This window comes from Varroa destructor, unplaced genomic scaffold (assembly GCF_002443255.2).
Source record: "Varroa destructor unplaced genomic scaffold, Vdes_3.0 BEIS01000003.1, whole genome shotgun sequence".
Lineage (NCBI taxonomy): Eukaryota > Metazoa > Arthropoda > Arachnida > Mesostigmata > Varroidae > Varroa > Varroa destructor.
Window position 1 is genome coordinate 2,346,353 of NW_019211456.1, and position 17,010 is coordinate 2,363,362.

General features: G+C 38.2%; 1 protein-coding gene across 1 annotated transcript in view; it reads left to right on the forward strand.

Annotated features, from left to right (window-relative positions):
- The window catches only part of LOC111246333 (zinc finger protein DPF3-like), an 11,067-nt gene extending 2,021 nt beyond the window's left edge, over positions 1–9,046 (forward strand). Inside the window, exons 2-8 of the mRNA XM_022795778.2 lie at positions 1,931–2,172; positions 5,804–5,948; positions 6,135–6,418; positions 6,771–7,074; positions 7,285–7,504; positions 7,871–8,121; positions 8,588–9,046. Of these exons, the coding sequence (XP_022651513.1) occupies positions 1,935–2,172; positions 5,804–5,948; positions 6,135–6,418; positions 6,771–7,074; positions 7,285–7,504; positions 7,871–8,121; positions 8,588–8,903 (1,758 nt within the window). The 5' untranslated portion in view covers positions 1,931–1,934 and the 3' untranslated portion in view covers positions 8,904–9,046. The remainder of the gene's footprint in view (positions 1–1,930; positions 2,173–5,803; positions 5,949–6,134; positions 6,419–6,770; positions 7,075–7,284; positions 7,505–7,870; positions 8,122–8,587) is intronic.
- Positions 9,047–17,010: the final 7,964 nt, after the last annotated feature.

Below are 17,010 nucleotides of genomic sequence, written 5' to 3' on the forward strand. Positions count from 1 at the left end.
TACATTTTTCCACAGAGTTGCTTTATGTTGGAACACAAAATGTTTTTTTTTTGAAAATACAGCAGTGATCCACTCTTGCACCAAATCGTGATTTGTAGCGAAAAATGCGTTTCTTAAGATAATAGCAGGCGGCCACGTTAGAGGATAAATGAAGCTGAACTAGGTTGAAAGTATGAAATGTTTATGGTAGTCTAATATGGATGATATACATCGCAGCTTTATAAATCCTGGTTTGTCGATTACGGCTGGAGTGTATTGTTAACAGATAGGGGAGATGAAAAAAACTTCGCATTAAGCAGCCGAAATTAGTGAATAAAGGTAAACCGGTCCTGCTGTCCGACCTTACACTGTAAGAATTACGGTGACAAGAATGCAGTTATAGTTGGAGGCTTTTTACGACACATAATCACTGGACAGTGCTACTGTAGATCATTTTTTTTAAATCCTTACACCTCTTAAACAAAAAAATTAATCAAATTTCAATCTAATGTCGAAATTATTACTGGCTCATAACACACATAGATGCTTGTGCTCCCAAATCTTTACAAACTAACAGCAGGATAAACTACCATCCAAGTGACAGATGGTCAGAGATAATAATGGTATGTATTTGAAAATAAAATAAGTTGAAAACTTTAAAAAGCTAGGATTCTCTATGTCACGTTTGACTTTGAGTCATCTAATACTTTATACCTTATAGTATAAGGTTAAAAAGCATATCATAACATAATAATATTTAAACAAGTGCAGTTAGAGGGGCATGTCAAATGTTCTACTAACTGGAAAAAACCATTTTGTTACAGGCGTTAACAAAATTTTTTTTGGACAAATTCTTTTTGAAAAAAAAAATTATTTCTTTGAATAATTTTAACGTACATTCTTCAGAAGAATGTATTTATAGTTTATGGTTTGTCAATCTATGGAAGATAAATTTGCATGGACCAAAATTATTACTAGGTCTAGAGGTCGCAAGCAAGTTCTACGATTTAAACAAACCATCTAAGCCTCCCTAATCCAACTCGTTAGCATTCGTTAAATATACTCACTGAAATCGTACAAACCTATCTTTCGTAAGAATACTGTTCTTTTTAAATAAAAATTTTATTTTACTACACTAGATAACATTTTTCCTAAGTATACATACGTATACTCAATGTGTTCTTTATGCCTGCCATAATATAACCGGCTGCTGGACAGTTCGCAATTGGAAATGCCATTGTTTAATTTTTTCCAGCTATTATTGCGATGTCAATATAGTGTTATGATTAGTATTTTAGAAACCATTGCAATTACCTGCTTTTATAATGCGCAACGTATTATTGATATCATTAAAAGTATGTTCTCTTTTTTTGTTCATACCCAATTATTTTGTACTACCAACTTGGCAGTTGGTGTTTCTTCTATTCCAGCTTGCTCTTTTTGATGTGTCGAAGTATTGCCTTTGTTCCTTGCGTAGATGTTATTGTTTTTATGAACGTTATTGAATAATTTTCACTTTTTGTTCTTTCCAGGGCAACTCGAAGGCATCTTAGCCTTAAACTAAAATCTTGAAATAGACACGTCGTTTCATAGCCTGAAACTTAAAACGTTTGTTACCCCCGAGAACGCTTGGCCGAGTTCGAACTCTAGCTAATATGCAATAATGTTACCGTTATGTTATCCGGATATTTGACTTATCTATATACGGATTTTTTTTTTACTTTTTTTCTTATTTTTATTTTAGCTAGAGACCTAGTTGAGCTCCTTGAAATGGTGAAAAAGTGTGCTTCAAATATTAAACGAACATTTTAGACAATATACAGTTTCCCGTGCTTGTTTGAATTAATAACTGCTGCGTTCCCTGCATTAGATTTGCATTAGTTTAAGTATATATCTTGACGTTGTTCTAAATATACAAAAAATTATTTACCAAAGTTTGTTTTTATTTTAGCTTGATGGCCCCGGTGGTGTCGCGTGGAGGCGGGGCCTCGGGGCCTGTTTCAGAAGATGATATAGTCATCAAATCAGAACCATTGATGGTTCCGGAGGATGAACCTCTTAAAACTAACCCCAAACTGCTCGCAAAACTCAAGGAGGCTTTATCAGATGCGTCCTATCGAGAAATGGTCGAGAGCACTGCGAACGTTAATACTCGCATAGCGATTGAACGAAAAATACGCCTACCGTTTCTTGGTAAGTTAGAAAATAGATACTAAACGAACCTATGGGCCGTTAATTTATCGAACTCGAAGCATTTTATCAAATCAGGCGGATAAAAAGACGTATGTAAACCATAGCATACATCAGCGTTTAGCCGGCAGCAATCACGCACCCTCGCCTAACCCGCTATGCTTTTTCAATTTTTACACAAGCCTGTTGTACTATACCCGAGCTTGGCTCACACTACACCCAGCCCAACATGAACTATCATTGGGCCATAGACGTACAGCTTCACACTTATACTGAAATATTTTTGGTATCCTGCAACGCCAATTTCACTATCGTGAATCAGCTATCCCGTTACAGTTATTGTATCTTTTTTTACCTTGCTTTAGTGATTTCGTCTTATTAGTGCAATATTTTGTTATCGGTTCAAGTGACTGATACGCTATGGCAGTAGTCTCGTTACCCGGTTGGAACATTCAAATACTTATATAGTTTTTTTTTGTCCTAGCTGTCTCGTTTTCCCATTGTCATAAAACATTTGATTCGTGTTAGACTTAATCTAGCAAAGTATTGGTCAGTTGTAGACCGACATTTTTACAGTTATCCATGTGCAATATTCCTGATTGTATTAATTGTGTTATTCCGTTAGACATAATAGATCTGGTTACAATTGTCTTAAACTTAATGAAGTTAATCTTACTCCGTGCCTGTGAATCTGTTATCTTGGTACATTTATTTTATCATTTCGTCTCCGTAGTTGGTCACTTTGCTGGGATAATTGTTCCAAAAATCTCACTACCTTATTTCAATCAATCCGTTGCCGCACTGAATGTTTTCTGATACTTATTTACTTCGAAATTACCATTAATAATGTAAATAAATTTCTTTCCATTCATACTCATGTGGGGTTATTCTCCGGTTCCGTAAACCTAACGCGCGTCTTATTATCTCATCTCTTAACATTACTTAACTAAGATCCCGTATCCTATTATAGCTATTATGGTTGTATCAATTGAAGTGTCGTGCTTAGAAAAAGTACTTATAGTAAAATAGAGGAATATCAAATACTTACTTGGATGGTTCATATTTCATCAATTATTTTGTGATATTACGACTATTTCTAGAAACAGTATTCGCACAATCAAAGAATATGAACTTTAACCATTTATATTGCATCAATTATAAACCATCTGGATAAAAATCAGTATTTTACTTTCAAATCAAACAAAAGTGAAATAAAAACTACTCCTTGAATTCAGTGGTGCACTTATATCGAAGAGCTTGAAAAAACAAACAACTTCCAACAGTGAAAAGTCAATCTACGCAAATTAACAATCGTTTTTTTTGGAAAAAACTTCGGGAAAGAACTATTTATTCAATAAAAAAAATATACCAACTATGTATGTCGAGGTGATTCAGATTTTAGGAGTAGTTTTGCAAATTACTTAAATTAGAATTACGTACCCCTTTAGGGAAAAGCGGCTGCTCCTCTGAAGAAACTATTGATGAATTGGAAGAAGCACTAATATAGTTCGCATTTGATCCATTCCTAACCAGTCGGGCAAAATTACCTATTTACCATCAAATTGCAAAAAAATTTAAAATAGGAGATTAAATATGATGCTGGGGCTATCATGCAGAACTTGAAAGGATCAGGAACATCTTGATAGGAACCTTTGAGCCAAGAAAATCGATTTGCCCAAATTGAGGTCACGCTTAATTGGAAAATAAGCTTCCGCGCAGTTGAACCAGGATGAAACCTTAATGGCCCAAGAAAAAATCGGTCCAATCCAAGTACCGTAAGAGGCCGACCTTGGCCGGACAAATCAACAGACAGAGTTTTATTTAGTAGTATATATTGGATTGTAGGAAAGTATTGACCGTTTTTCAAGCTAGGTGGTTTCAAAGTTACATAGGTAATATAAGTCGCGTCGTGCCGGCATTGGTATAATTTGAAGGCTGATATTTGACAGTAATATATATGTTAAATGTGTTAGAATGCGTTCTTAAGATAGAGCGCCCCCAAAATGAGTAATATTTTTGAAATTTCGCTATATTTTACAGTTTTATTACAGTAAAGGCACAAACGCTAGCTACGCCCACAAAACATGTGGGCTACTTATGGTAAAGGTGCATTATTGGAAGAAACGACCGAAAACTGGTTATGTTACCTGCCTTCCGGAATTCACGATGTAAATGTGCTTCTCGTACTGATGCACAAGTTATGGAAAAAATTTATAAAATTACTAAAGTTGAGAGAGATCGATTAATATTTATCCCCAAGCAGCTTAATAATCTAAAGAAAGCCGGCTAAAGAAAGCTTGATATTTATATATTAACACTAATTGACAAAGAATTTATTCGACTGAATTTACGTTTACAAAAACCTACACAAAACGCAACGAAGTCGAGGCATTTTTAAAGTGGTTAATTACCGTTGACAAAAGGTAGATCACATACTACAATAATGTGCAAATAAAGAAAAATAAAAGTCTGCTTCAGAATCTGTGGCAAAGCCTAAACCGATGCCAAAGAAGGTGATGCTATGTTTTTGGTGGTATCGAAAGGAAATCGTGGGTTTAGAATTGCTACTGCCTGGCCAAATAATCGAACCGGACCTTCACTGTCAAAGATTAGCGAGGTCAAACAGGCCACTGAAAAAAATTGAAAATTGAAATTAGTGAACAGAAGGGGGGTGGTTGCTAAGACCACTTCCATCTTCAGCTACCCGACGAAAACAAAGAACGTAGATGAAAAATTCGTGTGTATTGACTGTATAGCCCAGATCTTGTCTTATCAGAATATAGTTTCTTTTGGTCTTGGCAAAACCCGTTCGATATTTATCTAGTGTCAATAAAGAAATGCAAAAATCATGTGCTGTATTTTTTTTTTTAATCAGAAGGTTATTAGACTTAAAGGGCTCAAAAACTCATCAAATGGTACAACGATTTGTAATTTGATACATCTGAATTTTTGTTAAAATTAACGATTGTTTCGGAAAGGGAAACGTAAATTATTCATTGGGTTCTTTAGATCATCTCAACAATCACTTTTGGACTTTCTATATTCTTTTGGGCTTTTTGACCAACTTGAGCGCTTGCATTTAAGAGAATTTTCCCCTGCTATCAGCCCAAAATTTAATTTTGCTGGATTTTTTGTTTGAGCGATTTATACCTACCAATATTGCCGGGCACGCTGTTACTATTAAAAAGTTGTTTGCGGATAAAGAAATATTTCGAAATGGTTCGAGTTTCAAATTAAAGTAGCTATAGGCGAATGGCGGTTATATTTTAGTAAACATAACCGCTAAGAATGACACTTCTAGCGCATCTACACATGTTTTTGAAAGATCTGTTTTTCTTTAGATGCAGTTTTAGAAATAATTTACTAACAATTTCAGTTTACATGTTTTACACGGTCTAATTAAATTGTGTGCGTTGTTTGGCACTTTGTTTCTAACGGGGTTTGAGATTTCAATTCAACCGTTGTGAAAATCTAAAATAACACTGGTGTATTCAAATTTTATTGTAAATCATTTAGAGTTGACTTGCACAACCGCCCGAATCAGACATCGTTGCTTGCTGCTGGTAATATACTTTTCTACTACTCCAATAATTGTTAAGTAATATTTTATAATTGCGTGGGTTCTTATTCGCAGATCAGCAAACGAATCTGGCGCAAACACATAGCTGCCTAAGTTATTCGCGGCTCGAACGGTTACCTCCGCGCCGCCATGGTCAACTCGTTTGCTACCCGGCCACTTCGTGGTATAAAAAAAAGCGGCAATACCTGCTTAATGATCGGTAACTATTCTTCAGTTTTTTTTCTGTATACCTCTACTAGACATGGTAACATTGTGCTTGTAAATTATAAGGTTCCATGTTCTTATTCCATAAGCATACTGTTAGCTGCTGCAATGCAAAAAATCAATTCGATTTCGAAAAAAAATACGAAGTTTTCTGGACTACACCGTACGGAACGGAATATAGGTTAGTTAAGCTACTGGCTGCAAAGGAGCGAGGCGAGACACTGGAAGGCGAAACAGCCATTGCGTTAGTGGAGAACTCCGGCCCTTCTGGGGCTCTCGCACTTGCACCCGGAGGGATCTCAATGGATGAGGATGACACTTCGCGCGACGCGAACTCAGGGCCAGGCGCCAACCTCGGGAGCGGTGGTTCAGTAAAGAACAGCGGAAGTCATCATCTGAATGATGAAAGCAACCACTCGTGGCTTCGTGACCAACAACAAGAATTTATGGATATTGAAGGAGAATGTAAGTCGACGTAGAACAATATTCATTTGGTGTCGCTCGATTGGTCCAGACCAAAAGGAAGCAGTAACATTTGAATTATAGGGGTAGCTTTCTATACGAATCTACCTATAAAAACGACTAAGTTATACGATTATTTGTTACAATAATAATTAGGTCAAGTAATATTACGAGTCACAGTAATTAGGTTTTATACCTACGTATTTTCATTTTATATCCAGCTATCGTTTGAGGCTCAAAACTGCGCACAATTGTTAAACTAGTGTATTTCGACAGTGAGTTTATGCAGGATCTGTCTATCAAATATATATACTATATGTATTTTATACATGTATATATCTATATATACATGCAGATGCATGGGAGGAGCCAGAATCGGATTACGATGACGACCGGGACGACAGCTACGGTCCTGGTCGGAAGGATACAAAAAGAAAAAGTGGAACTGGTGGAACTAAGGCTGGTGGCCGCGGGTGTGGCCGTGGAGGCGGAACAAGAAAGGGACGTCGGGGCGGCCGAAGTGGAGCGAGCAGCAAGGACAATAGTGATAAAGATAAGGACGGTGGAAACTCGAAGGACAAAGATTCAGGAAACTCAAAAGACAAGGACAGCGGCGCGGCAGACGACAAACCATTTGTCTGCGATATTTGCGGCGCCAAGTAAGTACACAACACTGTATGCATTTAACATAAAGTCAAAAAGTATGCGTATCGACATTATTTCTATAAACTCGTGCGTTTTCTACAGGCTGAAATTACATATTGAGTCAAAAGCGAGCTAGTTATTTAAATAGATTCATTTGATAAGTCATTTCAACTCTACACACTTTTCTGTTCTTATTTCTTAATGCTTCTGTGTATCACTTGCAGGTATAAAACTCGTCCTGGCTTGTCATACCACTACACACACACTCACGGGTCGCGGCACGCTGACACACCGTCACCGGGCGCGCGTTCCACTTCGCCCGCTGCTGCTGCTGCTGCTGCAGCTGCAGCTGCTGCTGCTGCTGCTGCTGTAGGCAGAGACGACTCCCATTCAAGACAGGGCAATAGTGACGCTTCGCCTCTAGCTGGCCTTCGCAAATTTCAGGTAGGACTGTTTCCACGATGTGCCTAGTGGATAAGCCCTTACTAAGCACTGTCCGAAATTAAACAAATTTTATTAAATTTAGATTAGCGCTGAATATTTGTTAAATATTAATAGCTATTATGCCAATATCAACAGTTACGATTACCGTGTGTAATCGAATCGTGCTAATTAGTAGAAAAAGCTTGCAAAAAAAAGTGCCACATAGGTACTGCTTGACAAGCTTCTTACACAATTAGACCTGACTGAACAGTTGCCTGAATTATCATAACAGGGTCTGCTGTTAGGACGAAAAAACGTTTAATATATAGGGTAAATTTCACACAGATCGCATAAAGATCGTCTGCTTGAATCTGATGACGCTTCCAGGATAATTTTCTGTCATTCCTGAAGACAGATAAAGAGGGCGGAGGTAAGGACTCTGGAATTGGAGATGAAGTTGCCACGCCACCGAACGACCGCCGACAAAACTACTGCGACTTCTGTCTGGGGAGCGAATCGGAAAACAAGAAGACCAATAAACCTGAAGAGATGGTCAGTTGTGCAGACTGCGGTCGGTCAGGTCACCCATCGTGTCTGCAGTTCACTGACAGCATGACCGCCAACGTCAAAAACTATAGGTTTGTTATCGTCAGTTTACCGATTGAAGATTTGTATCTAGCGAAATTTGATTTGCGAACGACTAAGATATGACTGTACCAAACAGTTACTCGTAGATTTTAACATATGTATCTTTACGCGTCTATTAAACTCAAGGGCATTCAAAACGAAGCATATTAAGTACATACGCATTCTTCACATATTGTACAACTTCTGCAGTTCTATGTAGATCTCAATTGCACCAGTAACACAGGGATCCGATAGCTCTAAATAGTTTGCCTCGCATTAAGATATAGAATGCCAGATCACAATACTGAGTAACTATACGAACTTTTTGAAGTAAATAAATCCCTAAATAAACGCGCTTACGCATGTGCCAATAACAAACGAAATCCGAAGCACGTACTGGCCTGTACGTGCTACGTACTATTGTTATCTTTCATTCATCTGTTCGTTCGTTCTGTCCGTTTGTGTCGACGTGCATAGGTGGCAATGCATAGAGTGCAAGACGTGCACTCTATGCGGGACGAGTGAGAATGACGATCAGCTGCTATTTTGCGACGACTGCGACCGCGGCTACCATATGTACTGCCTCTCGCCCCCGCTTGCCGAGCCCCCAGAGGGCTCCTGGAGCTGCCACCTCTGCCAGATGGAGGCGACCGGCGTGGCGCTGCATACGGCGGCGCAGAACGCCCAAACGACAACAGCGGCAGCTGCAGCCGCTACTGCAGCTGCAGCTGCTGCGGCAGCCGGTGGCGGAAGCAGTGGGTCATCCTCGCCAGCGACTGGAAACTCCAAATAATAATAATAATAATAGTAATTATATTATTATTATTATCATTATTAAGGCAGTAAATAATAACCAGGATATACTTATTAACAACAAGACCCAGTTGCCGATTGACTACAGTAACCAACTGAAGAACCGAGCCAAACTGACCACTATAATAAGCACGTACTTATTTGTGTGTATACTCTTATGCTGTATCCATTTCTGTCTCTGATTGTTCAGCCTCTTCGTTCCGTCCGTTTGTATCGGCGCGTAGAGGCGGCAATGTTGTAGTATAACAAGTACTATATATACAGGACGAGTGAGAATGACGATCAGCAGTATTTCCAAAGCTAGCGACTAGATTAAAGGAAAAGAGTCAACAAGAGTCGCAAAAGGCGCCTATGCTCACTTATAAATGATAAAGATGTAGATGATACACTGATTATGATGTACATGCAAATGTGGCGATTAACACGAATCGTTCTTCTTTATCGTTTTAAACCATCACTTTTGAAATGAAATTATCTATTCGAAATTCTCTATAGATGATCAACGGTTCGACAGGTGTGCGATACAGATCACAGAACTGCGTATCTAGAAAGATATTTGGATAGTAACAGCAGTTCCAATGACGATTTTTAATTTACACGTTGACTAATTCAGAAGATAAAAGAATTCTTGAATTTTTCGAAATTCTGCCATCAAAAGAAATCAACAATTACCTGCATTCCAGGAAAAACATACTTTTTCAGTTTTTGTAGCTTGAAATGGGAATGTTAGGTCTTTGTAAAGATGAGGTTGAAATGGCCGCCTGTTTCTATGCTAATATCAAGTTTATAATTAGATCCTTGATGCCTTAGCTCAATAGAGACACCTTAGTTTCTCAACCATGACAATTAAGACTGTGTCCATTTTTTAATGACTCTTTTCGAAATCATCGAAAAAACATTTACATATGGTTATTTTTTGTTTTCTTTTTATTTTTAACGATGTAACAAGACTCTTAAAATATAGCTGTTGGTGGGAAAAATTATTGACACGTGGTGCACAGACTAACCGGAATTCGGAACGGTTTAGTTTATCGTACGTACCTATTTAGTCGTATTTAAATGTCACATCACAAAAATCTGTGATAGTTGTAAATGTTGGGCGAATAAAACGTAAGTATGCGTGACCATCGTATGTGCCACCGATGATAATTTGAATCCAAGAAGCATTCGTTACGGTATGTGACGTAACAGTCACCTAATAGTGACGTGTATGCCTGGAGGTAAATTTGGGAGACTGGCAGCGACTTGCGGCACACTTCAAGTAAACCAGGTCAACTCTCTGGGATAAGACAACATGACAATTCAATATGACCCCCTTTTTATTTAGAAACAGTTAAGGTTTGTTGCCTTAGCGCGAAGATCTATTGCCATTATTTTGTTCATGAATGGAAGAAATACATCTAATGTATTTCTTTACAGGATTGCAGTCTCTGTACGAACAAGGGTATTAAATCTAGCCCTGTACATTCAGAAGCCGCTCAAAGAGTATATAATATGTCATAACAATAGTCGTTGGTCTGATTTTGCACGTTCGTATTGTATATTCGTCCGTTATATGTACCTTTAAACGCCCGTCATGATCGCAATTTATCTAACTCTAGTGGTCAGCACTAGCAGCGGCAACCCAGTCATGGCAATTTGGCGTGTTCTGCTTGTGTTTACTGACAATAGTTAAAAATAGCAGACAACACTTATGTTTTATGGAAGTAAACAAAACTAAATAGTTTAAGCCTAATGTATGATTAACTCGAAGTTATGTGGCTGGTAAAGCAAACACTAGCCTTTTATATAGACTGAGTTTTTAATCAAGGAGGAAAACTATTTGCGATAGTCATCCAATCACCGTCCACTGTAAGGCACGGATTGATTTATCATAACGTATAAAAACAGGTAAGACTGTGAAAAATAAATTAACTCGTAAATTCTATGAGTGCAGGTTAAATTTAAACAAGTTATGGTGCTGTTCTGAGCAAGCGTGTACCATAACACGTTAATAACAAGCTAATTATACAATAATAATAATAATAATAATGATTATTATTATAACAAGCATGTTCTATAAAAGTGTACATTATTGAATGGGTTCGCTAATAAAGATATACGTATAAAATATGGAAATGTTATTGTTACTAATGGAGTAACAACTCTAATAGATATAATAATAGGATGGATAATCTAATAGATATTTTTAGAGGCCACATCAACAACATAGGCGGCAAATATTTTTTTGTATAATGACTGACAACGGATCTCAACTTTCGAGCTTTCAACTCCGTAATTTCAATTGTCTCTCCTCATATTTAACTTAGAAAACTAATGAATAACCCATGGCATCACTACGCGCACGCACGAAATTAGTGACGTTCGACAAAAAACAGATTTTGAGGATTTCACACATACTAAGTTAATTCCGATTGGACGGAGTTGATTTTTTTATCATTAACCATTGGGTTAAGGAGTTTAGTTAGTTGTGGGTTTGAATAGCGAGCCTTCGCCTTACTTTACGAATTTGTATCAGCATGCAGAGCTTGTCTTTTGTGTAAGTCGGCGAGTGGAATTAAATTGAAAAACAGCAAAGTTACGAGATTGCTATGATGTACATAGGAACAGTGGGGTGAATAAAAAGGCTAATGGATCGTCAAGTGCTAAGCATGTGCAGGGTTAGATGCGTTAGCATCCCTTGCACAACTGGGACCGAGGAAGTCAACGATGAAGCCCGGGAAGACATCAAGCAACAGTAGCAGCCAATGGGCTGGGCTTTTGTTCGGAGCCACAAGGCGCTGCCTCGCTTCAGTCACCTCTTGGTCAAACATCTACCGAGCACGACCAGCGTGGGAAGGACCACCACAATTAATTATGAAGATGGACCAAAGGTATTCCCAAAGGTGCACCAGAGCGCATCCCCGTGGCTCTTTGTGCAAATTGCATAACCACGATATGGTTCGCTAGGTTCATGATATCCTCTGAAAACGAATACAACGGAGTCGGCTTCATATATATATATATATATACATGTCTTTACATATACAGGCTCTTTGATCAGCCTTATGCTTTTTCGTAGGGGGAGTTAAACGGTTCGTTTTGGGGTATCACAATGCATAGACTACAAGGAAGCGACCGTGGTAGGTGATGGCGCAGTTTAGATAGGAATATGCCTATATGACGTGTCAATGGGTATTTGAAGTATTTAGATTTTACCTGAACCATTTCTCGTAACATCCAGCATAATTTTCCGAAGTTGTTTTGCAGTTAAATGTTTTAGTAATTAAGAGCTATCTACCTTCACTTGTTCGAACTCATACTTTAGATGAGCCACTGTTACAGAAGTAATTTTCTGCGCCGTCTGCTGAAGTAATGGCAGCTGGTATCATGACTGTTGCGAGCTAAGGATTTTTCATATAATAATTATTTGCGCAGTCGTGTTACCTGCTTTCAACAGGTGTATAATATATAGCAAAACGTCCATGATTGTCGAGATGATGGCGTGGTGTGTAGCGTATTTGCCCGGTAAACTTAAGACGGACGTGTCATCTGGGTTAGTATCCGAGCTCGGACATGTTTAGCTTCGTACTGCGAGCCAGTTGTCTAATGAAATGCCTTGCGCCACTGCCGGACGTAAAGCTCGAAGCATAAAAGAACCTCTGCTTTTCAATTGGGTAGCCTAAAATTACATGCACGGAGATCTCTCTGTTCTGATTTCTGTGACATAATAAAGTTTCGTTCTTAGCTGTGATGTGCTGTGCATTCTGCCGATTGATTAACTATTTCTTTTAGGAATGGACATTTTCCGTTCATCCACTTGTTTACCCTTATCACTTCAGCCAAGCAGTCGAACGGATAAAGCGGGCTCGAACCGAACATTCCGCTGTGCTCTCCAGTAGTTACTACTATAATTTCAACGTGCTGTTTGGTGTATCCATGATAAACAGATGTACAACTCCCGTTTTATTTATGCCTGTTTGTTCAGTGTTAGGCTCTTATTCGACTCTTTTTCCTACATACATATATTCTCTTTCCATCTCCGTTTAGTGCCTGACTGGCCAACTACTTAGAAAATAGACTGAGGCAAAGCTGCCTCTGTTCGGCAAGATGAAAAGAATGCACTATGGCCAATGCCACCCGCAAAAACCTAGAACCGCCGTTTTCTCTACGGTTACAATGATATCATTTGGCAACAGCAAGATCATTAGAAGTAACTTTAGCATGTGGTCGAGTTAAAGACCTATGCATCTGGCGAGTACTGTGATCTTGTTCTTTCTGAGCTTTTTTTTATTGGATCGCAGCCGGGCGACATCGGATGAATTTAAAATTAATTTGTCTTCTACTAGTTTTTTGTCGCCTTGTTCAGTATCAAAAATACGATGTGAACGCGATCAGAGCGGCTCCGTGGAATGCTAGAAGCGAAGTGCTAAAGAAAACAGAGCTGCGCTTCTAGCTGGGTTGTAGCTTGGGTGCTGTTTTTTTTTTTGCATTTATGTGAAGTTGCCCACGCACAACGAAAACAGCAGAAGACAGACTTCACCCGCGGTCCCCTAGCATCCGTACCTCTTAAATCAAACGCGCAACGTAGTTCTGCTAGACATTTAACCGCAATACAGTCCATGCATCTGTCCATACCTCTACTTGTCTAAAACTGTGTCCTTTAGGGGTATTTAGATTCAGAGTCGCTACAGCTTTGCCTTCGGAACAACTGCTCGGAAGATGAAGCCGATTAGATATATAGTGTCCAATAGACGCCACAGTCTGTTTTTCCTTCTTTTTTTGACTTAAATCGACCTCTTTCTGAACATTTTTGGATAACCGTACAGAATTTCCTGAAGGTTAGGATTCGTAGTCTTTTTGAGTTCTGTACTAAGAATGCAAAGTTAGATTTTAGGAAAACTTTTAAATTTGACTTATTTGCAAATTGGTGATAAATCGGTAATTTTCGCCCGAGAAGTTCACAATTGACGTCATCTGTGCCGCGTCAGTTTACTTCTCAAGTGCTTGAATACTTTTTTCTTCCGTAGCATATCATTCAGTTAGAGAAATGATTAATGACATATGAAGTATCTCGACGTACGTTCAGTATTGTATAACTTCTGCGGAAACACACGACCCGTTGACCCAATAAACTAACTGGATCAGAAAGTTAGTTGAAAGGGATGGGTGCAACGGGACCTGCAAAATCGTAGGAGAACTACTATGTAATAACTGAAATTTTAGGTCCGTAATTGAACCTTAGTTCATGTTAGATTTGCTTTTGATAGTTTTTTTTTTTTTGTTAGTACAAGATGATAGAATAACTAAAAAAGGTAGCGGGCTAAGCGGAATGCGGTAACTGTAACCTAATAACTTAAGGTGTACGCTTCCATTTACGTTAGGTCAGGTGAAGTCTATAGTGAAGCTAGCGCGTGTCGAAGCTATCGAGTCTTTATATAAAACAAATTCAGATTTGTTTAGCCCGAAGTAGATTTCTGAACTCACTTATCGTAATTGTTTAAACACTCTGTTGCACAGCTCTTCGTTTGCCTATCGATCCTGTAAATCCACTGCTTTGTCGCCCATTCCATTATTCATTAAATCAGTTTGATTACTTTACTTCAGTGAGTTTGTTTCGATTATTGGGGTGTTCTAATTCAGATATTCTACTATTTCAGATATTTTATGGTTTATGGCAGAAAATGACAAATTTTTGAAAGGTTTTTTTTAAAAAATCAAATGCATATAGTTAATTAACATATTCATAAATAAATAATTTCTTAATAAATTTAATAATACTTTATTCATTGTTGACTTACTGTTGCTTGCTTGAAAGTATACTAAAGTCCTTCCTGCATTACTATCGAAATCTGTGAGACTAGCTTGTCGAAACTTCTCATAGCATGAGTGTTATTACTGCAGAATTTCACCTGTGTAGGTTGCGCTCAAGATAGAGGCCGCTTCAAAACGTTTTTTTTTGCCATTTCTCATATTCTTATTGGTACCTTTTATCCTTTTAAGCATTTTGTTATTTTACTAATGGGAAGTGGTCCGGCACACGAGATGAATTAGGCACCAATGCGGTGTACGTCGTATAGGGTCGACTTCAAAGCGCGTTGTCGCAGCTAAAAAAAACTCGAACCGGTAATAAGACCCTTATCGCGGGATATACATTTCAGTAAAACAAACAAGACTGGCTTCAAAAGGCGGATTTATAATCTGGTCTTTTATTCATCCCGTGTCCTGGGTAACATGATCATGAGATGAAGTACCCTGAGTTTGGTTTCCGTTAGTAGTTTCAACTAACTACAAATATATACAGCATTTTTATTGCTTCACTGTATATTAAAAGTTAATTAGAAAAAATTATACATCTCATTTCACCTGGTAGTTTAAATGACAGCTGATTAATGATTTGTTCTAGTTGAAGAAATATCTGGAGTATTTTTAAAATTCGTAGTTATGCTTAAAGTAGTTCCTAGTACCCACAGTAGTTTCGTGTTCCAGAGGAAAAGTTTTGTTTTTAGTACTATTTAAAGCTTCAGCAACATCAACACTTTTTGAATCGAGCGCGCTTTCGTATTTTTTTGGTTCTGCTCAGAGAAAACACAGCGTACAATTGCAAGCGAAAATCTTACAGGCTGTTTTATGGTAAATTCAAGTAGTCACAAATCATGTGATACAAAAAGACACACATTAACGTACAGTTTGGTCATTTCAACATGACAGAAAAACGACTAGTCACTTCTATGCGATGCCTTCAAATTATAGCCATTTTTGCCTGCAGTATATTCTGAGAATGGCATATTAATTCTCTGGTCTAAAAACGTTGCATATCGCGATGCGACGATGACCTGATGTTAGTTCAATACATCTCACAAATGCTTTCAGAATGGAAATAACAGAACAACGTTGCCCCAGCGACAGAGACAAAGAGAGAGAGTGATAGAGGGAGAGAGAAAGAGGGCATCTAATTCGAGTCCTCTATTCACATACAGAACAGGAGCAACATGGTTTTTAATTTACGAATAATCGCTTCTACGTTTGGTTACATACGGGGAACATTTGCTCGGGTAAACTGAGGCTCTGCGAAGTTGAAGCTTTTTTGTTTTTCTTTATGGCTTCGTTTTTGCATTCGTACATAATGTACAAGAAGAATAGTCAGAGCGGCTAGTGTAAGTAAAAGTAATGTACCGAAAATGTAGAATCGCCACCGCTTCTCACTGTTGTGTGTTCTGAAGCTTGAAGTGCCACCTCGTGCACATATATGAGGCACCTTTCGTTTAAGCTGAATATATTTAACCCGATCGATGCTGTTGAGTGGGGCTCTGACTCTGCCAAATGTATTTGATGGAGATCTGATCTGTTTGATGCTGTTGCTTGCAGATCCTACATTTTCAATGCTACTGTTCAGATATCTGCTTTCTTCGATGTTTTTTTGTCGGGAAAACTTGGCTTTTGTGATGCTACTCAGCGGGGACTTTTTCCGGGTAAGACTGTTGGCTAGATTCGACGGCACCTTCATCGTAGAATCGTTGTCTATCAACATTCAATCTAAATCTTTCGTTTTGCATTTGTTAAAGCATTGGAAGGGAAAGTTCAAAGGGTGGCGGAGAGATGAGAAAGGGTAGTGAGAATGACGGTTTTTAATGGCAAGGAAAACACTTTTCTGCATTCAGCGAGAGCCAAAAAGGCAAAAAAAATAATTGGTCTTCTCTGGAATTTCGGAAGGTTGAAACATCTTCAATACAGTTTGGATTTAAACGGCTTTCAAATTCACAGGTTTTCCTAATTCGTAAGTTTAACACCCATTTTAAAATGGGAGATATCAATTGCTAACAGGGTAGTCCAGATAAGTTCCGATCGTTAATCCTCTTGGCTTCTTTGGCACCTTTTTAAGTTATGACCGTTTTGTGCCCTTACATTTTGAGACTTTGAACTTGTTCTCAGTCCGAAGTTTAACTTCGTTGAAATTTTTAGCATGTAGCGTATTTGAGCAACACTTTAACGAGTTTACATCCGCCAGTGTAGCCCCAAGAACAGTACAATTAACGAGTTAAAGAAGGAATATTTTGAGAATGACTGGTGAGTGGTTTAAGTTAGAGCTGTAATCGCGGTGAATGATG